This window comes from Penicillium angulare, assembly GCF_028827245.1.
Source record: "Penicillium angulare strain IBT 27051 chromosome Unknown utg000010l_segment0_segment0, whole genome shotgun sequence".
NCBI lineage: Eukaryota > Fungi > Ascomycota > Eurotiomycetes > Eurotiales > Aspergillaceae > Penicillium > Penicillium angulare.
This window is the reverse complement of record NW_026623169.1, coordinates 96470-120056: the sequence shown is the minus strand read 5'-3', so window position 1 is coordinate 120056 and position 23587 is coordinate 96470. Positions and strand designations below refer to the sequence as shown.

Below are 23587 nucleotides of genomic sequence, written 5' to 3'. Positions count from 1 at the left end.
TTCTAGTTTAAGGTAATTAGTAATATAACTAGGTTAGAGTATTAGATTTTTTTATTAATAGTAGTTCTTTAAGTAATAGTAGTAGATAAATAGATTATATAGGTTATATTAGTCTAGTTATAGTTTAGACTAGGCTTACTTTTTTTAGTAGTTTATTATATAAGAAATAGCTAAATAGTAAGGATTAGGGATATTATTCTAGTAAAGTAATATATTAGTATTCTAAGGAAATAAGTCTTTCTATATAGATAGAGTATATTTATATAGGATATTAATTAGGATATAAATAGTCTTATATAAGATAATCTTTAGCTTTATAGTAGAAGTATTTATTATAGTCTTAGTAAGTTAGGTAGTTTAAAGTTAAGTCTATAGGGTTAGAAGTAGATATAGATATTAAAATAGAAAAACTATTCCTTATTATATAGAAGTCTAGGTAGTTATTCTAAGTAAGGAATAAGTTATAAACTTATATCTATATTAGTATTAGTTATATAATAGGGGATTAGATTATTTTATTATAGTATATATATTAGTTTTTAAGCTTTTAGAGAAAAGCTATAAACTAATAGTATTTATAGATTAGGAGCTTATTATAGAGAAGTATTCTATAAAGTTCTTAGTTAATAGTTTATTCTAATAATATAAATAAGGTTTCTTTAGGTATCTCTTCTTTAAGTATAAGATATTAGAATTTAATAAAGAACTAATTAAATTTCTTATTAATCTATTAGAATCAGAAGAGTTTATCTTAGGTATTACTTATATAATTAGGATTACTAAAAATATTTTTAAGAATACTTAGGATTTCTCTATAGTTAGATAAGATATAATTTCTATTTTAGATATATAGTAAGATCTAGATATATAGGATTCCTTTAAACTAGCTTATTATATATAATATTTAGCTTATTAGGATTAGAAATTAGTTAAGGTTTATAATTAACTTTTCTTAAATCTAAGATATAAATTAGTAGAGATCCTTATAATCTCTACTAAATATATAAAGATCTAAGAGATATTTAGAAAGAATAGAGAAATAAATAATATAGGAATTAGATAATAGAGATATTCCTAATATTAAAACTAATAGTCTTTTAGTAAATACTTTAGGAACTAGGTTTATATAAGAAATATTTATAATAAGAATAGTAGTTATTAAGACTTAATTATATTTTTAGTAAATAGATTCTAGTTTATAAGTATATTCTAGGAGGTTTTCTTAAGCTTATACTAGTTTTTCTTCTTAATATTTAAAAATATTATTTTTCTTAGATAGTTTATTATAGGTTTATATAAGTTCTTCTTTAATCTAGATAATTTCTTAGATTAGGTAAGTAATCTCTTATTAAGTAGTATAATATTATTAGTAGTATAGATAGATTAGTTTTCTAACCTTCTTAGGGTATTTATATACTTATCTATAGTATATAAACTAGGTTTTAGGGTTTATATTATAGTATTTAGTATAGGTTTTAAGGTTTTTAAGTAGAAATAGTAGTAGGGGAGTCTCTATAGGCTCTAGTAATTAGTCTATAGTTAATAGATAGTCTAACTCCTAATATAGGGGTAGAAGCTATATAGTATTAGAGTATAGTAGGTAGTTATATATTAAGAGTTAGTAGACTAGCTTATATAATAAGTAGGGGATTAGAAGTAATTATATTATAGATAGGCTATAAGACAAAAGGTTAACTAAGATATAGCTTAAAGAGCTATATTAAACAGGAATAGGAAGTTCTGATAGTCTTAGGGGTCACGTGATAACAGGAACAGGGATCCTCTCGTACAAGGATCCACACTGTGACAAGAACCCTATTCTTAGGTAGAATTATCTCTTAGGATATCTTTATTAGATAGTATATCTTAGTTATCTAGTATCTATTCTTTAGAGTCTTTATTAATTAACTCCTTATTAGAAGAGAGCTTAAGCTTATTTAGTTTATTTATTATATATTTAGATATAGAATAATATATTCTTTATATAATATATTTAATAATTATTTCTTTTTTTACTAAACCTTATTATATTTTATTATAATAGAACTTCTTCTATTCCTAATAGATAAATATTAATAATTCTAAATAGATTAGTAATAGTATTTTATTCTCTAGGATTCTTTATATCTCTTTTAGTTAGTTAAAATAAATACTAGCCTTTTATATAATAGAGTATATAGATTATAATATCTATAAATTCTTTAGATTATCTATAGTTATTTTCAAAAGTCTTAATCTATTTATAAGAGAGTAGAGTATATAGTTAAATAGTTCTACTAAAGTATATATTCTAAGGATATAGATTACTAGAACTTAATATAATTTAAACTATTTACTTTTAAATTTCTTCCTACTTTTATTATATATTAATATCTAGTTATTCTCTTAAAAGCCTATTTTAGTAATCTTATTATTATATATACGATTTATTTAGATAATATAATTAAGAAGTAATTTATTTATTTTAGATTATATATTATTTAAATTCTATAAAATATCTAGTCTATCTATAAATGGTAGTACTATAATAATATTATTATTATTACTAGATATATATAGATATATATTATAAACTAAGTAAAATAGGCTATATCTAGTTATTATATATTTATAAATATATATAATAAAAATAGTTTATATAAGATAAATATCCTATAACTTTATTAGTTTATTTATTAAATACTTAATAAGTATTCTATCTAATATAGTAATATAGTAATAGATATTAAGTAAATTAATATAATATTAAATATCTTTAGCTAAAAGATTCTTATTATTATTAGATATTACTTCCTTTAGTACTCTATAATTTATAAAGATATAATTATATAAGAACTTTCCTAATATTTCTTTAGTAGTATATAAAATAGTTTCTATAATAACCTAACCTATAATATAGTTAATAGTAGTAATAATCTATCTATTATTATTTAATATATAAAGAAGATAACTAATTAGATTAATTCCTTATTATTTAAATAGAAGTATATTACTAGAAACTATATATCTAGTAATCTCTTACTCTAACTCTTTTCTTAGATTTTAATTTATCTAATATTAAAGATACTTCTAAGTAGTTTCTATTATCTTTTTCTTTATATTTAGCTATTATATATATAAATAGACTACTCTATTTAATCCTAGCTATTCTAAATAACTAAAATCTTTATATAGATACTATAATAATTCTCTATAAAAGATTAGTTCTAAAAATAAGATATAAACCTTATTTTTATAGATAAAGACTAACTAATAATAAATTATACTCTTAGAGTATATTAATAATATAGTATTATAATAATTTAAGTTTAGAGTAAACTTCTTTATAATATTTATAAGTTTTTTATTAATAGGTAATATATTTATATTAAGATATATTTCTATAGCTAATAACTATTCTTTTTTAGAGACTTTTATAAATATTTATTTAGGAATAGTCTATAGAGTAATAAAAGTAATATTCTAAATTAGAGGGAAATTAGATATATTTATAGGACTTTCTCTTAGGAAATCTAGTCTTCTACTAATAGTATTAGATATAATAGCTTCTTTATCTTTCTAATACTAAATCTTTAGATTATACTTTTAGAATTTAATAATCTATTTAGTAAGTCTTTTACTATAGATTATAGTTATTTATAAATATTATAAACTTATATAATTAATAATAATAAATATTTTTATACTATTTTCGATATAATAATCCTAAATATATAGTACTTCTTTAATAATAAATAGTTCTTTCTCTTAGATAGGATAATTTAATTCTATACTAATAAGTTTCTAACTATTAAATATAACTAAATATATCTTTTTTTATATATTATCTTAGTATAGAACTATTCTAATAGTCTATTTTAATATATTTATTTTAATTATAAAAGGTTTTATAAGATTTAGCTAAACTAATATAAATATAATAGTTATAAGCTTTTTTATTCTTTAAAAAATCTATTTATAGTTTACTAACTAAGAACTTAGATAAATTTTATTATAATATAACTTTATATCTAGTTCTTTTAATAATTTATATAATAGTATATAGATTTTAGTAAAATTATAAATAAATTATTAGTAATATATTATAAGACTAAGGAATTATTATACTTCTTATATATTCTTAGATTATAGTTATAATATAATTATATTAACTTTAATAGATATAGATAAAAGCTTTCTATCTATAAGATAAAATCTATAGAATTTAATCTTTTTTAATATAATTTAATACTGTTTAAGAGATATATATAACTAATATTTTTATAAAATATCTAAAACTTCTTTTAAATATTAATAGTACTTCTCTATAGTATCTAAGAAAATAAGAATATTATTAAGATAAATAATAACTATTTAGCTAAGAAATAGTTATAAAGTATTATTTATAATTAATTAAAATATTACTAGGATATTATATAACCTAAAAAGTATAATAAACTATTTATATTTTCTTTAAATAGTATTAAATATAATCTTTTTAATTAATTCCTTTTCTATATAAACTTACTAATATTTAAAGATTAAATCTATTCTAGATATAATTTTAGTAGTTCTAATATAATCTAATAAATCTTAGATATATAGTAATATATATCTATTCTTTAATATTAGTTTATTTAATATATAGTAATCTATATATATCCTCTAACTATTATTCTTTTTTAGAATAAATAAAATAAGAAAGTCCTAAGGACTAATAGATAGTTAAATTATACCCTTTTCTAATAGTTCTTAAACTTACTTTAACTATTCTTATAGCTTTAAATTAAATAATAAATATAAGTTAATATTAATAGATATAGTATCTCTAGTATAGATATTATAAGAAATAACTTATTCTAATAGTAACTCTTAAGATAATACTAACTTATATATATCTTAATAACTATTTAAAATAGTATAAATCTTTAAATTAGGATAACTTAGTATCTTCTATTTAGATATAGTATTTTTAGTAGTTAGATAGATTATATATAATATACTCCCTATTTTATTCTTTAATATATATCTAGCTTATTTTACTAATATTAAATTTAGCTTTAGGTTATCTTTTTTAAGTAGATAATAACTTCTCTATTTATTAGTATATATAATATACAAATAACTTTAATTATAAATCTTTATAATAGATATCCTCTAATTAATATTAAGGTTCTAATAATATAAGAAATTCTTTCCTAATATAAGATTAAACTCTAAATTATTAAGGATCTATATAGTAATTAATATATTAGCTTTTAATTATAATTAGTAGTTATATATAAAACTATATTATTAGATTATTACTATTTAGTAGATAAATATATATATTCTTATAGGTTTACTTATAAAGATAGTCTAACCTATTTTAATATAAGAAAGTTATAGAAATAAAGATATATAAAGTACTATAATCTAATAAAGTATAAATAGTTATATCTTAATTTAGATTATATATTAAAACTATATAGTATAATAGTAAATTACCTATTATATTAAGATATATATTAATATATATAATATTATTCTTTTTCTTCTTCTTTAACTCTTATAAAGCCTCTAGAATAGTAATAATTTCTATAGTTAGATTAAGCTAATTAGTACTATTATTAACTAGTAATTTTAAAGTTTTTGTTAGGTGACTAGTAAGAGTTTTATATTCATTAATTATATCTATTTTTTTAAGTCTTGATTCTTCTTTAGATAACTATAATTATAGGTAATATAACCTGGTTTATAATAATTATAGTATCTAAATAAGCTATTTCTATAATTAGATTATCTTTAATTATAGTTCTAATTAGTATTATTTAATAGTATAGTATCTAAATCTATAGTATTAGGATTATAATCATATCCTTACTTACTATCTTTCTTCTTAATATAATCTATAATTAAGATTTCTTATTTATACTATATAAATCTTTAATAATATTAAGTATAGTACTTAGATAGTTATAGTCTTTAGTCTATTATCTCTAGAGAGGTATATTTATATCCTTTTATAGGAATTAAATAAGTATTGGCTTAGGTATATAAATTCTATATTCTACTATAGCTTCTTATAAGTCTATTATATATTTAATAAAACTATAGTCTTTCTAATAGTACTTCTAGAAATAATCCTATCTTTTCTCTTTACTAAGATATTTAGAAAACTTATATTTAATTTATTTATAATATATAGTAAAGATATATATAGTATAGATTAGGTTAGATATACTAATATACTTATTATAGTATCTCTAAGTATAAGCTATATAATTCTTAAGAGCTCTACTAGAATAGATAATCTTATTATACTCTTCTAGTTCGGATCTAGTAAACTAAGTAATTTTATAAAAATAATATTTATAATTATATAGATACTTTTATATAGTATTATTTTTAATCTAATTACTATATTCTTTAATAGGATAGATACCTTTTATTAATATATACTTAGTAGCTAATATATTTTTAGATAGTTAATTTAATATAGATATAGGATATTTAGATAGTAATAATATAGATATTATAGGTATTAGCTATAGTATATAAGCCTATTATTTATTTTAGAATACTTAGGTAATATTATATACTAATATAATAATAATTATATAATTTACTAGGTTATTATTCTATAGGATAGTATAATATTCTATAAGTTTAGTAGGTAATATTTATAATACTTAGAGAGTCTCTTTGTTTAGTTTAAGTACTACTAATCTATCTAGTAATAATTACTATAACTACTATTCTATATTATTAAATACTAGCCTTTTTAGTAAGATTTAATACTATCTAGATAGCTTTTCTTTAATTTAAAGTTCTTCTAAAGATAACTAGATCTCTAATATTAATTAATATTTTATATCTCTCTAAGTATATTACTATAGTAATACTCTAGTCTTATATAGATAAATAACCCTATAATAGTTTAGAGTAGAAACCTTCTATAGTAAATAATATATAATAATATATAATCTTTATACAAATCTCTTAATTTATATATACTTAACTTATATTAGATAGTCTTTAGTATATAATTATAGTAATTACTTCTATATAGTGATTTTTAAATAGAAATCTTTATAATATAACACTTTTAGTATTATTCTATTACTAATATTATTCTAGGTTCTCTATCCCTTAATAGATCTCTATACAATTAGATCTTTTATGAATAGATATATATATTCTTAGCTGATATAGTAATTATATCTGAATAGCTTTATAGAAAATAATATTAGAAGGTAATACTACTAGATAAGATCTTTATACGAAATTAGTATATTATATAGATATATCTAACTATAATAGGGGAAATAACTATATAATATATACTAGGTATAAAGATAAACAAAACAAATAGGTTTAATCAGGTTAGATCGGGCGGTATAGATATTATTGTAATGGTTACTAAGTTATTAGGCTAGAGACCTATGACTAGGCAAGGATATCGGATGGTAGAGATCAAATAGAACAGTTAATATATAGAACTGATTCTTGTAGGACAAGAATCGTAGCTATTGTTCGTACGTTTTAATATTACTAGAGCTTGCTAGGGCTTAGGGCAGTTATGCATTAGCAGGTATATCGTAGTAGATTCACCCGCGGAGCGGCTATGAATCGTATCCGAATCGTACCCGAAGGGATTCAGGAATCCCGTGACAATTATAGTAGTAGATATAACAGGGATGCCGATATAGTAGGATAATATAGGAAATAATATAGTATAGAGAGGCAAAAATTTAATACTTTTATAGTTTAAATATATTTTTTAAAATAATCTTAGAGTCTATAAGAATAAAGAAATAAAAATCTTTATAGAAGTTAAATATCTTAATTCTAATTATAAAAATAACTAAACTATAAGAAGAGATATCTTAAAAACAATAATAATTATTATTTTAATAATTAAGAATACTTTAAGAAATAGATTTTTATCTTAATATATAATAAAAATATCTTTACTAGAGAAGTTAGTAATAAAATAAAGTATTATTATTAATAAACTAAAAAAGAACTAAAAGTCTTTTATTATTATTTTATAGATCTAAAATATTATCTTTTTTAGATCTTTTAGAATAAATAAATATATTATTATATATTAAAACTATATTTATAGTTAATTCTATATATTTATTAATATATAAAGATTTCTTTTAAAACTTAAGTATAATAATAGAAGTATAGAGTACTTAGGAATTTACTAAAATAAAGATATATAAATATAATCTATTTAATAATAATTCTAATTTAAGCTTAAAATATCTATAATTTAATAATTTATTTCTAAATTAAATTAATAGTAAGAAATAAGATTAAAAGAATTTTAAAAATCTATATTTAAAAAGTTTTTATAGTTTTAGATCTAATTTAAATTAAAATAACTTTAATTTATATTTAAATTAAAATAATCTTAAGTTATATCTAAATCTCTTTTATTTTAGAAGTAAATCTTAACTATTTCTTTCTTAAAATAATAATAATCTAAATAATATATTTATTAAAGGGATTAATTTATTTAATAGTTATTTTAATTATAGTAAACTAGATTATTAAGTAGATAAATAATATTTATTACTATAGATCTTAGAAATAAAGATCTAAGAAACTTATTTAAGATCTTAATATTATTATAATAATATTTAGTTAAGAGACTTAAGAAAAGTATTAGGATTAAATCAACTTCTATAAATTCTAACTTCTAGTTTTAAATAAGAATAGTTATTTATTTCTATATCTTAATTTATATCTAAAATAATATGTAGATATATAGATATTAATATTTATATAAAGATAGATCTTATTAGTTATAAATTTATTTAGAAATACTATTTTAATTAAGCTAAGTATAATATTTTTATTCTAGAAGTAATAGATTAATAAAGTATCTCTATCTATAGTATATAGATTATTCTAATTACTATATATAATTCTTAAAGAACTAAATAAAAGTTTTAATATCTTTATATTTTAGTTAATAGAGATCCTTATCTATTAGGATTATTAGTATTACTATTAAATATAATTATTTAATAAATATAAATTATATTAGTTCTATAGTAGAAATAATAATAGTTTAAATATAAAAGAGAAATAATAGAATAATTTAAGTCTTATTAATTTATAAAAGTATATAGGAACTAAATCTATATCTTTATAATTATTAAAATATTTAAAGAAATCTAGCTTTCTCTAGAGAAAGAAGAGAAATTAATAGTAAATTAAGACTAAATCTCTTTTAAATTATTAATATTCTAAGATATATTCAAAATATAGAACTCTAAGATTATATTAATATAAAAGGAAACTAATTATTTAATTAAACTTAAAGAAAATGTATTATCTTTATATAATCTAATTTACTCTCTTTTATAAATAGAACTTATAGAGTTATAGAAATATCTCAATAAAAACTTAATAAATAGTTAAATTAGACTATTAAAAAGCTTAATTAGTATATTTATCTTATTTATATCTAAAAAGGATAGAGGACTATAGCTTTATATTAATTATTAAGATCTAAATAAGATTTTGGTTAAAAATTAATATCTCCTGTTCTTTATTTTAGAGATTCTTAATTATCTTTCTAAGGTTTAATTTCTTAGTAAAACTAATATATAAGATATATATTATTAAATTTATATTTAAGAAGAAGAAGGATAGAAGATAGCTTTCTATATAAGATATAGTTATTTTAAATATATAGTTATACTATTTAGTTTTATTAATATATTTAAATAATATTTTTATCTTCTCTAAGATCTATAAAGAATATATAGAATATCTTTTTCTTATACTTAAAAGATTAAGAGAAATATAGTTATTTATGAAAGTCTCTAAATATTAATTCTATAAGAAATAAATTAAATTACTTAGCTTTATTATTAATTAAAATAGTATCTCTATAGACTTAGAATAGATTTAAACTATCTAAGAATAGAAATAGTCTATATTCTATAGAGAGATTTAAGTCTTTCTAGGATTTTATAACTTCTATTAAAGATTTATTAAAAAATACTTCTTAATTTTATTATTATTTATAAAGTTTTTTAAAAGAAGTAAAGATAAGAAAAAACTAAAGAATATTAAGCTAAATAACTATAAGTTAAAAATATTTTAAGATCTAATTAATATCTTTTTAACTATTTCTCTTTTATAATATTTTAATCTAAAAAGATCTATTTAATTTAAGACTAATACTTTAGGTTTCAGAATAGATAGAATCCTTTTATAATTAGATAATTAAAAGATATAGTATTCTATTATCTTCTAGTTAAAAAAATTCTTATTTATAGAATAGAATTATATAATACTAGATTAAGAGTTATTTATAATTATTTACTTATTTAAATACTAATATTTATATCTTAAAGAAAGTTATTATTAGATTAAGATTTTAATAGATTACTATAATTTAAAGTTATTTATAGATTAATCTAAGATTAATAAAAGATAAATATATTAATATCTTTTCTTTATTTTATTTAATTTTATAATATATTATTATTTAAAAAAGACTAATCCTATAAATAGATTATTCTATATTCTAGAAGAAAAGATATCTCTATTTATAAAGAAGATATTAAGACTAATTTATAAGAGAATTATAATTAAATTATTTATAATAGTATAGTAGTTTACTATTAATATAGTAATATTTAGAAAAGGAAATAAAGAGAAGTAGGGATTAATAATTATAACTATATTAATTTATAGAAGTTTATTACTATCCTTCTTTCTAATTATAAATAATTTAGTTAATAATCTAGAGTTAGAGCTAAGCTAGATTTAAAATAATACTATTATTCCTATAGATTAAGAGAATCTAAGAGAAGCTATAAATAAGTCTAGTAAAACTAATTATTTAGATCTAAAGGATAATAAAGAAATTTTCTTAAGTTAAGATTATAATATAATTAAGTTTCCTTAAGTTAAGACTATAATATAATATATTATAAGATTTTAAATTACTTTTAATTTATATTCTTTTAAATAGTATTTATAAAAATTATAAATAAATATCTATTTATAGATAAATCCCTAATAAAACTAGAATTATTGATTTAAAAAACTCTAAGATAAAGATAAAATAGTTAAGAAGAAAATTAATATAACTTAAAAAAAAATATATTATAAGAAAAGTATTAGAGTATTAACTTTAAGAAACTTTTATATTATAAGAAATATCTCTATATCCCTATTACTAGAAATTTAAAATAAAAGTTAATTAAACTCTATTATAATAAATAATTTATAGGATATTTTAGAAGAATATATATAGAAAAACTTTTAAAAAAGAAATTTTATTAGGAATATCTATTAAAAAATATATAAGAATATATTAAAATATTTAGATATTATTTTTATAAAGAACTTTAATCCTTTCTTATATCTTATAGACTATTTATAAAACTAAATATAGATTTTATTATAGGACTTCTAATTATAATCTTTAAAAGAATAAAATATAATATAATTCAAATAATTATTTATTAATTTATAAAATTCTTTTAATTCCTTTTTATATTAATAATAATATCTATAAGAAATCTTATTAAACTTTTTTTTAATTAAATTAAACTTAAATATAGAAATCTAAAGGGAATTATTTTTAATTAAAAGCTTATTTTTATAAATAGATTCTAGTTATAACTTTATTATTATTCTAAGATTTAACTATAGTTCTTTATTATATTTTATCTCTTTATCTCTAAACTAATAGATAAATAAAAAGATTTAACTAGATTTTAAAAGATTATCTTAGATATTTTATTAATAAAGAATAATTAAACTAAACTTAACTCTTTAAGATAGTATAATTTATATATAATAATACTATTAATATATTAAATAATAAAATTCTTTTTTATATATTACTTAGATATAATCCTAATTTCTAAATCTAAACTTCTAATAAAATACTTAAGAAGACTTCTAATACTAAAAAATAAATAAATTACCTTTAAAATATCTAGGAAGAGACTATAAAAAAGCTTTAAATTATATAAGAAATATAATAGAAATCCTATAATAAAACCTATAAGCTAAAGAACTTTAAACTAAAAACCTTTATATTTCTTTTAATAAAAAACCTTTATTTTAAAGCTAAAGAAAAGAAGCTATCTCCCTATTAAATTAGATCTTTCTATATTCTTATAAAAATTAGTACTTAGACTTATTATATTATATTATTAGAAAAATACTTAAGATTATATAATATCTTCTCTATCTTTCTTCTTCAATTATAGAATAGCTAAAATAATAATAACTTATAGATACTAATACTAGAACTTAAAGATAAGAAAAATAAGAAGTTAAAGAGATCTAAAATAAAAGAGTCTTTAATAAAGTACTATATTACTATATAAAATAAATAGGATAGTCTTTAGAATATAATTAATAAGAACTAGTAGAATACTTAGAAAATATAAGAGATATAATAGTTTTATTTAAGAAAAACTAAGCTTATAAAATAATATTATAATAATACTATAAACCCTTTAAAACCCCCTTAAAATATCTTTAAATTAATATTAGATAAAGAAAAACTATACTGAATAAGACTACTTAGTTAAAAAAAAGAAGAAGAATAAGTAAGATAAAGAATAAAAAACTATTATAGAATTCTATATTAAGGTATAAGTATCTTAATATTAGTAATAATTATTATTATAGCTAGAGATAAATTAATTATTATTAAAGTTATATTATATTAATATCCTACTATAATCTTTACAAAAAAGGATTAAATATTATTTTACTAGAGAGTAAAACTAGTATTATTAATCTATAGATATAAAAAATTATTAGAATAGCTAAGAGACTTAGTAAAAGATAAACTAATCTTAAGATTTAACTCCTTTTATTATTTAATAATAAATATAGTATATCCCCCTATAGCTTAGTCTATATTCTATAAATTAAAATAGAGATTATCTTTTGAAAAGATACTAGGAGACAAGTAGATCTCTTTATAGTTATAGCTTTATTTTCTTTATCCTAGGCTAGTATAGTATTACTAATAACTACTATAGTAGTATTATTATTTTAAACTTTATATATCTAGTTAAGAATTAATTAAAGTTAATATAAATTACTATAAATTCTATAAGATATCTAAAATAAATTAGTACTAAATTAAATATAACTTAGAGAAAAACCTTATTTAAAAGTAATTCTTACTATACTTTTTATATAAAGTATAAGTAATTAAGTTTATATAATCCTAGTTATATCTAATTTTAGGAATAGTATCTATAGAAGGGTAAAAAGCTATTTTAGTAATATACTTAATATAGAATATAAACAAAGAATAGATAATTTAATTATAAAGAGGATATAAACTAGTAGAAATACTAGTAATACTCCTATTACCCCTATTAATCCTATTATCTCTATTACTATTATTATTATCTCTACCTCTAGCCTAACCTTTATCTCTTATTATATAATAACTATTTTAGTAAGAAGGACTACCAGAAGTATTAGTAATAGTAGTATTAGATATATTAAAAAAGAAATAAAATAAAAGTAAAGAGAGAAGAAATAGAAAGTCAAAAGTCAAGAGGAAAAAAAAGATAAGAATTAAGGAGATAGAAGAGAAGCTCTTATCTTAAAGATATTAAAAAAACTATATTACTTTATTTATATCTATATATAAAAACATCTAAGATAGTATTAGTCCTAGAAGCTTTATTTAATATAATACTACTCTATATAGATTATCTAATTAAATATAAGCTATATAGATAATTAAGTTAACTATTATTAAAAAGGAAAGATAAATTATTATAGGATTCCTAAATCCCCTTAGGTATAACTTAAGTACAATTTATAGCTACTCTATAAGCGAATCTACCTCAATACATCTATTTATATATAACAGTCCTAAGCCCTAGTAATATAAAAACATATAAATAGTAGCTACGATTCTTATTCAATAAGAATCAGTCTATATATCAACTATTCTATTTGATCTCTACTATCCGATATCCTTACCTAGTCACAGGTCTCTAGCCTGACAACTTAGTAACTATTATACTAGAGATCTATAATTAGATAAGGATATTAGATAGTAGGGATTAAGAAGAATAGTTAATATATAGACTAATTCTTATAGAATAAGAATTATAGCTATTATTTATATATTTTTATATTATTGGGGCTTAGGGCAGTTATATATAAGTAGGTATATCGAGATAGATTCACCTATAGAATAGTTATAAATCGTACCTGAGTCGTACTTGAGGGGATTTAGGAATCCTGTGATACTCTTAGTAGTAAAACGGTCCTGTGGAATATCTTGGGGTGAGTGCTGGTGATATAGATAAGAATAGTAGTGATAGGGGGTAATGAGGGTGATGAGAGGTGAGTAAGAACCCATTAGGAATTTACCTGAGGCTTTTGAGTCTAAAAGCCACTGGTTTGCTATAATATCTATTTTTTCTATTCTATCCTTTGAAGAGTAAATATAAAGCTTGAAGAGATTTAATAGAACAAGTTTCATGAAGTATAAGCATATACTTTATTATATGGCTTTACCTTTAAGTACGATAATAAGACGGAATCCTTATGAACTTGCGGTGTACGCTGCTGTACTGTTCATGTAGAACGATCCCGTAAACGGATAGGATTGCCTTCCGTATTTCGTATATCGGAGCTCTCGAGGAACTTCTGTATAATCGTCGATAAGGCATCAAGGCATCCGCAGATCGTTAGCAACATGGACCTGGATAGCGCTCCTAATGCGATTCATCAGTGTCAGGATAAACAGTCTCTCTGAGTCATATTACTAGAATATAACTATTTTGCGTTCACGGCTTTGTCATCTAAGCGATCAAATGGTTTTTCTTGAAATTTTCTTTGTATGAAAATTAGTTTCTTAAAGCGATCGAGATACCAGGCACCAGCGCACATGAATTAAAGTGCAGATTCATGTAAACAACGTTTTTTGGACCTTATCACCCAGCTCGCGACCCAGTGTAAGCTCCATGATAATATCAGCATCGTGCCCTTCTGGAACGATGAATGATACGCTTGAGCGCGAAAATGACTCTCCCGCCTTCTCTTTCTTGAACAAAGTGCCTGATCTAAGGGCAGTTCCTATTAAATCGCTCGGTAATGGTGTGAATATTTCATCAATACCCTTCTCAGTGAAGCCATTAATACGCATGTAAGGCGTTGGAACCACCCTGATACCATTCTGCAGACAAACATGTCGCACCTTATCTACCACATGTAACTCAACCCCTGTCATTTTCTGTATGATATCCGAAGCACCGGGTTCTCCCAAATAAATCTTTAAGATGGGCTCGCTAATGGGATCTGTAGGTACATCCATCTGGACCGCCCTTGTTTTTGGCATCGGTTCTCCCTCATCCACATCCGGCTCGAAAGGGTCGGTAGTTCCTGCACCCCATAGATGGGTTATTAGGACCATTTGAGAGGAAACGTTAAGCCAAAAGAAGGAAAGAAGAAGAAGAATAAGAAACACATACACTTACCATCTTGTTCGGGGCTTTGGGGCATTTTATTAAACCTTTGGCCAAGAATCACTTTTCGCAGGATAATATCTTCGGGGCTATGGTTGAATGGTAGCGTTAGTGAGGGTGATATTTGCGAAATTATCACGTTTTGCCAAAGGTATTAGCACTGTAAGCGCGATGTGTTCTGGACTGGTGACGAACCAACGCTCTTATGAGAAATTGTTGTCAAGATTACATGAACAGTAGTCGCACCATCTGGAAACCAAGTCAGATTTGCGCTAGTCAGAAAGCAGAAGAGGGGTAGACAGCCTCACCCCACTTGCGATCTCCTGGTCCGCAACCTCCCCAGCACGAAGATCCATCACCAACAATCCAGGCACCAGGCCCATTTTTTGCAAGTAAATGGCAGAATTAGGTGTGGCCGCCAGTGTTATAGCAGTCATTCAGTTGACTAGCCAAATAGTCTCATTACTTGGTCAGTACGGTAATACGGTGAAAAGCGCGAGAGATGACATTAGTCGACTACATAACCAGCTCCACTGTGTGGCCGAGATCTCCAAAGCTGCCCAACAGCTCCTCAAAGAACGGAATAACGAGAAACTAAAGACGTCTCACAAGTTGCATGTCCCCTTCCGAGATATTCATGCGCAACTTCAGATACTCGAGCGCGAATTCAACCAGAGTGGGACACAGACGGCTATCGGCCGTATCCTATATCATGCTTTCACATGGCCATTCAAAGCAAGGAAGATAGAAAAATTAACCCGAGACCTCGAAAAATGCACACAAGCCATATGGACAGCCTTGCAGATCGACCAAGCGTATGTTTTCGGCAATGGACTATTTGTAGCACTTGCTGACCTGGCATTCATTAGAAACCTTCTTCTAGAACTCGATAGCAACACATCTCATCTTGGTCAATATATTATCATTGGGAACCTTCAAGTCGCTGAAGGGGCGTCCTTTGATTCCCATGCAGAAGCGCACAATCCTACATGCCACCCGCAGACTCGAGTCGATATTCTACAGAAAATATCTCAATGGAGCGAGGATTGCCGTGCTGATCCTATGCTTTTGCTGAGTGGAAAGGCCGGTACAGGAAAGTCGACAATAGCCCGTACTGCTGCTCGTTCGTTTGCGACGCTCGGTCTTCTCGCTGCTAGCTTCTTCTTCAGAAGAGGCGAAGGTGATCGAGGTAGAGCACTTAGACTTATTACTACGATTACCATACAGCTTGTAGAAAATCAACCAGCCCTAGTGCCATATGTCAAAGATGCTGTCAGGATGGATCCCAGGATCACTCAGAAGTCGATACGAGAACAATTCAACAAATTGATTCTCGAACCATTATCGAAAGCCCGGGCCATAGAGAATCAACCTTCACTCATCATCGTTGTTGATGCGTTGGATGAGTGCGACGACGAAGATGACATTAAACTATTGATTGAACTATTCTGCAGTCCAAGAACCGCGCGAAATTTGCAACTTTTACGATTTTTAACCACCAGCAGACTCGAGTTGCCGATTCGTCTTGGATTGAACACTGTTAATGGGGCATATCGGGACTTGACCCTTGACGAAGTTCCTTCCCATGTCATTAAGAATGACATAGAGATTTTTCTAGAGCACGAGTTCAAAAAGATTCGGAATCAGTTTAATCCTTCCGTGACCGAGAATCGAAGACTTCCAGCAAGTTGGCCTGTCCCTTCTGACATTCATAATATCGTGGACATGGCAGATCCTCTTTTTATCTTTGCTGCGACTGTATGCCGCTTCCTTGCAGATCGGAAAACAGGGAGCCCGCAGGGGAAACTTGATATGATCCTGGAACACAAAACAAAAAGTCTTGGTACTAAGCTTAAGGCTACATATCTCCCTATCTTAGAGCAACAGCTCGCTGGATTATCCATCCACGAAAGACGTACAACGATTGAGCATTTTCGAAATATTGTCGGCTCAATAGTTCTTCTCGCAAACCCGCTCTCCACGCATGCTTTAGCAGCGCTCCTAGACATATCTCAAGTCATTATCGATGATAGACTCGATCTGCTTCACTCGGTTCTGGTTATCCCCATGACACCTAAGTCTCCTGTGCGTCTATTCCATCTTTCCTTTAGCGACTTCCTGTTGGATTCCGAAAATCGGATTCAAAATCCCTTTTGGGTAGACCGGAAGCAAATTCACCAAAAGCTAGCAACACACTGTCTCCGGGTAATGAACGACCGCCTTTCAAAAGACAGTTGTGAATTGAAATGGGCGGGAGCATCTCGCTCAAGAATCGACCCCGAGGTAATAAAAGAACGCCTTCCCGCTGAACTTCAATACGCCTGCCTGTTCTGGACGTACCACCTCAAGGAAGGATGTCAATACATCTACGATGTTACCTTGGTTCATAAATTCCTCCTTGATCATTTTCTCCATTGGGTCGAGGCTTTAAGCATTCTAGGTAGGATCTCAGAAGGCATCACCTGTATAGAGATATTACTGTCTTTGCTCGAAGTAAGCTTTTACTAGCCTAATTGCACTGCACATTAGCTAACGTATAAGTGGCAGACAGAAAGAGATGCCAAGTTGAAAAGATTTGTAACTGATTCTCACCACTTTTTGCTCGCCTACGCATCGGCCATCAACTTAGCACCGTTGCAGGTGTACTTTTCAGCCCTCATATTTGCCCCAGAAACAAGCATTGTAAAAAACTCGTTCTTGGAAGAACATCCTAACTGGATTTCCCTTCTTCCTGATGGAGCTGACAGTGGATGGGGCCGATATGAATTGACCCTTGACAGACACAAAGACTCAGTTACCTCGGTCAATTTCTCCCACGACTCGAAGTTTGTTTTGTCTGGATCAACGGACAGAATAGTCCGAATTTGGTCGGCTAGCTCTGGTGAGTTGCATAGAACACTCAAAGGCCATGGAAAACCTGTCAGGTCGGTTGTGTTTTCGCATAATTCAGAACTCGTTGCTTCAGCTTCAGATGACCAGACGGCTCGGATCTGGTCGACCGCGACGGGTGAACTACGGAGAATACTTCAGCACAGCGATGTCGTTTTATCAGCCGTATTTTCACATGATTCGAAACTTATTGTATCAGCCTCCAATGACAAGTTAGTCCGAATTTGGTCTGCCGATACAGGTGAGCTGCAAAAGGTGTTGGAGGGGCACCAGGACACTGTTAATTCAGTCGCATTTTCACACAACTCGGGGCTCATTGCATCTGCTTCAGATGACAAGACAATTCGCATCTGGTCGACTAGTACAGGCGAGCTGCAGCGCATTCTTATTGGCCATAACAGCCTTGTAACGTCAGTTGTATTTTCACATGACTCAAAGATTATCGCGTCAGGTTCATACGATTGTACAGTTCGACTCTGGACAGCCGATACTGGTGATCTCGCATTAACGTTAAATGGTCATAAAGGAGCTGTTACCTCAGTCACACTCTCGCGTGACTCGACGTTCCTCACTTCGGCTTCACTCGATATGTCAATCCGGGTCTGGTCGACACGTACGAATGAGTTGCAGCAAGCACTTCATGGGCATCGTCGCGGTGTAACCTCAGTCTCACTATCGAACGAGTCAAACCGCATTGCATCGGCCTCAGATGACAAAACAGTTCGCATCTGGTCAATTGATACATTCGATATTCATCAAGCGTTTGAGGATAAAAACAGAAGTGGCTCCCAGAACAGTTTGTCATACGAATATGGCTCGTTAGAAACCCATAACGAAGCATTTGAAATACGCACATTAAATGATACACGAAACTACGATACCGACGAAAGCTATCTAAAAGTTAACATCGGTTGTTTACGTGAACGAGTTCCTTTTTCTCGCCAAGATCTAGAAACTTTAGGTCATTTAGGCTTGCTTGCAAGAAGATATGGCCAGATGTGTGAAAAGGGCCCAAACCCTTTTGAAAATAACAACGACTGCGTGGGTCCAGGAATAAGTAAAGACAAGCGGTGGATAACCTGGCATGGTAGTAATTTACTTTGGCTCCCAGAAGAGTTTAGACCATGGTGCTCAGCCGTATTGGGGTCGTCAATTGTAATGGGGTGCGATTCAAGAAAGGTCTATCTTATAAAAATAACTGACAAGACGAGGCAATAAAATGAAGGTTCTCCTCACTACTACATATGAGTTTCAAATATACGCTTATACACATGTGTATATTGTAGCGGGGAATACACCTCACCGACTAGAATTGGTCCATCCTGCTGCCGAAACTTCACCCTTATCGACCACCTAGAACTCGTATATTATATAGTACTATTATCTTGGGGATAGCTACAGAATACATTCTTTTACACCTCTCATATCCTATAGATAATACCCTTCTTGGTAGACCGTGCAATGACAGATATCATGGTATAGGTTTTTTGAGAAATCTATCCTTAAGGGGTTATACGAGTGGACTTGACTCGTAGGCCTGGCAGTTTGGGTGGGTAATGTGATGAGGTGCCTATGATCTACCAGAATGAAGAAGGTGCGAAGAACAACGAATAACAACGTTGAGGAAAGGGAAAGAAGAGAGAGAGCTATACTATATACATATAGGCGGATACCACTCTCTAAGGTAATTATCTAATTAATCTATATCTGAGAGTAGGTTAAACTATATAAATATATAGATAATACAAATATACCTGTCCTGAGTCTTCTCTATATAGTTATACTATATTACTTCTACCTAAAATATAGATAGTCGTAGTAGTAGTAGTAGTAGTAGTAGAAGTCATTAACCTGCTGTAGCCTACTTCGTAGGCTATGCTAGGGTTACTATTAGACCAGCTATAGCTAAGAAGAATAACGCCAGCGCCGGGCTTAGGCTTTGGGCATATCTAAGCATACCTGAAAGGTATATCTAAGTTGTTTGCTGTTACTAAATAAGCGAAGTAAATATAATATCGATAAAGGAAATACAGAAAGAGTATACAAATATAGTAAATAAACAAACATAAACGAACATAAACGAACATACTAAATATACTAAATATAACGGTAATCTCCCGACGACATGCATCACTACGCTGCAGCCGAACTTCCTTTCAAGATCCTATATTACCTACTGCTTGCAGCCCTTAAGCTTTATCTCTTATAGCTCTACCCTATAAACTATTTCCTACTTATACTTCTTCTTTCTACTTTCTATTAGCTTCCTTATATTACTGAGATCTTAAACCACTAAGATTGCTAAGATATTATATTACTATACCTTATAGATTTCCTTATATCAACTAGATAAGTTCCTAGTACTAAGCCCGCTGTATAATAAATCCCCTTTATAAAAACTATCTACTAACTAAGTTCTTTTGATATTAAGAAGATATAACTAACCGGAGCTATACCTCTTCAGATACCCTCTTTATCTTTATTAATATACTATCCTATGTTACTTTTATTTACCTATATCTGCAGTATTTACTAACTTCTGCCCGGTCGTCTCTAGATTAATAGTATAGAACTAGCTTAGTATACCTATAGTAAAGATAAAATCTATTATAATATTAGATACTTCCTCTTTTATAAGAAGTATATCTAGTATTAACTAGTTAAAGCTTTTCTTATATAGTTTAAGACTTATTATATATCTCTTATCTATCTAGAGTTTATACTTTAGTAAGATATATCTTACTAATTAATTTCTAAGGCTATACTTATATTATAGTATATTATAGATATTAATCTTTATAAAATAAGCTACTATAGCTATCTTCCTTATATATAGTTATGTTATTACTAATATTATAGCCTTTTATTTCTTTTACTAGTATTCTAGAATCTGTTTATTTAATAGCTTAATTAGATACTATATTACTTTTACTATTTTTATCCTTTTCTACTTCTTCTTCTATATTTCTTTTACTTCCTTCTAAATATAAGTCTTAATAGCTATATTTAAGATAATTATATATATAGTATTATAATTATAATTAGCTATATATCTAATAAATATTATAATTTCTTTTAATTAGCTTATTAACTTCCTTATTATTAAAAATCTTTATATAAATAGGAATCTAATAGAACTTAATATTAATATCTATATTAGTAAGAATATATAATATCTTAAGGATAGAGTAGAGGAAATATTAGCTAGATAATATTTATAGATAGTAAAGTACTAAGAGTACTACCTAGGAGTCTAAAAAGATTATAACCTATAGAGATAATTCTTTAGTATAAGTTATAAAATAATTACAAGTTCCATGTTCTCTTCTAGATTAACTCTATTGCTATCTTTAGGCTATAATATTCTATCCTATAGACTATTATTATTTCTAATTTAACTATCTAGCTCTAGAGAAAGCTACTTCCCTTACAAATAGTATTTATCTATATAGCTATTCTAATCTTACCTTTATAGCTAGAACTATCTATATAGATAATTAATGGTATTAGGTTTTTAAAAGTAATTATTTATTAATAAATATTCTTTATAGTATCTCTATTCTTAATAGATATCTTTAGTAGTATTTACTATAGTTCCTAGATAAATACCTTCTAACTCTCCTATTTATATCCTACTAAATTAGCTTCTAAGAGAGCTATTAGATATTTACCCTTCTACTAGGTTTATTCCTTTAAGAGTATCTATCTATAGAAATACTATTAAGAAGTTTTCTTTATAATTATAAACTTTAAAATAGTAAAGATTAGGCCTATATAAATCTATATAGCTATCTCCTTCTTAATTTAATCGATCTAGATCTATATTAGTAGTAAAAATAGCTTAGCTTCTAAAGTTATAAGTATAGTAGTATAGAAGATATTAGAGATTAGATATATAATATATTCTTAAATAGAGTTAAATAGTATTATAAGCTTTCTTATTTATTCCTAGGTTTATAGTTATTACTATACTAATATCTTATATAATATCTATAATAGTACTATTACTAGATAGATTCGGTATATAACTATTATTAATAAGCTCTATATTAAGTCTAAGAGGCTCTATATTGTTTTTAAGAACTTATTTACCTTCTCTATAGCTTTAACTTGATAGAAATTAAAGCTTAGTTCTTAATTAAGCTAGAAGCCTAGATATTTAACTAGTTTAGTAACTACTAATATAGTGATTAGGTTACTAGATAGACTCTAAGGTTCTATATCTATATCTAGAAGAAAAAAAAAAAAAGGTATAAGTTTAGGCTTTATAAACTCTAGATATATAAAACAAAGTAGTAAATATTTCTTTATATTAATTATAGAAGTATATCTATACGCCTATAGTTATATTTTAGTATAGATTTCTTGTAAGATTACTATATTCTAAGTCTTACTCTTACCTACTATATTATCTACCTAGCCGCTAGTAATTAATCCCTCTATAGTATAGACTTCTAGTAGGTCTATATTATAAAAGAAGTATAGAATCGGGAATAATAGTAATCCTTATAATATATCTAGATCTTTATACTATAATCTATAAAAAAGACCTATACTTATAGCACTAGATATCCTAAGTACTATCTCTATAGATTATAAAGTAATTATATATATAAGATATCTAATACTCTATTCTGTTTTTCCTAGGTTTGATATACTTTATTAATTAGGATTTATATTATATAGTTAATAGAAATCCTATATTTCCTATTAATATAATCTTTTAATAATAAACTATATCTTCTTACTGAAAAACTAACTCTTTATATAATAATAGCTTCTATATATTTTCTAAAAATATTTAATAATACTACTAATTAGTATAACTTAGATACTTAGTAATTATAGTTATTTTTTTATATAGTACAATAGTAATTAATTATTAAAAGTATAATAGGTTATAATTAAACTATATATAAATATTAAATAGCTTATAAAGTATATCTAATACTATTAGAATCTTTATAGCTAGGTACTAGAAGAAATTAGGGATTAGGTCTCCTCTAAGAACCTTATCTATAGGTATATTAATTACTATCTCTTCAATCTTATATTTTATAGTTTCTAGAAAAAATAGTAGTTCTAGGTATTTATATCTATTAATATTAATTAGATAAGGCTCTAAGGATATAGAGAAGAAGATATTTTAGAAGACTTTAGTTTTAGCTTCTAATATACCTATAAGGTCTTCTTTTAGTAGCTTTAGTAATAATATAATACCCTTTATATATATACTA

The 23587-nt window shown here is 25.3% G+C and overlaps 2 protein-coding genes across 2 annotated transcripts; one reads left to right on the top strand and one right to left on the bottom strand.

Moving 5' to 3' along the window:
* Nucleotides 1-14902: 14902 nt before the first annotated feature.
* N7478_012071 (uncharacterized protein) lies at nt 14903-15498 on the bottom strand (the record flags this gene model as incomplete). The annotated part of the gene is made up of 2 exons (XM_056928285.1): nt 14903-15378; nt 15474-15498. 2 exons carry the CDS (start codon nt 15496-15498, stop codon nt 14903-14905), a joined length of 501 nt encoding a protein of 166 aa, XP_056773393.1.
* A 359-nt stretch (nt 15499-15857) lies between these two features.
* Nucleotides 15858-19302, top strand: N7478_012070 (NACHT and WD repeat domain-containing protein; the record flags this gene model as incomplete). Its single annotated transcript, XM_056928284.1, has 3 exons — nt 15858-17901; nt 18013-19070; nt 19252-19302. 3 exons carry the CDS (start codon nt 15858-15860, stop codon nt 19300-19302), a joined length of 3153 nt encoding a protein of 1050 aa, XP_056773392.1.
* Between the last annotated feature and the right edge of the window lie 4285 nt (nt 19303-23587).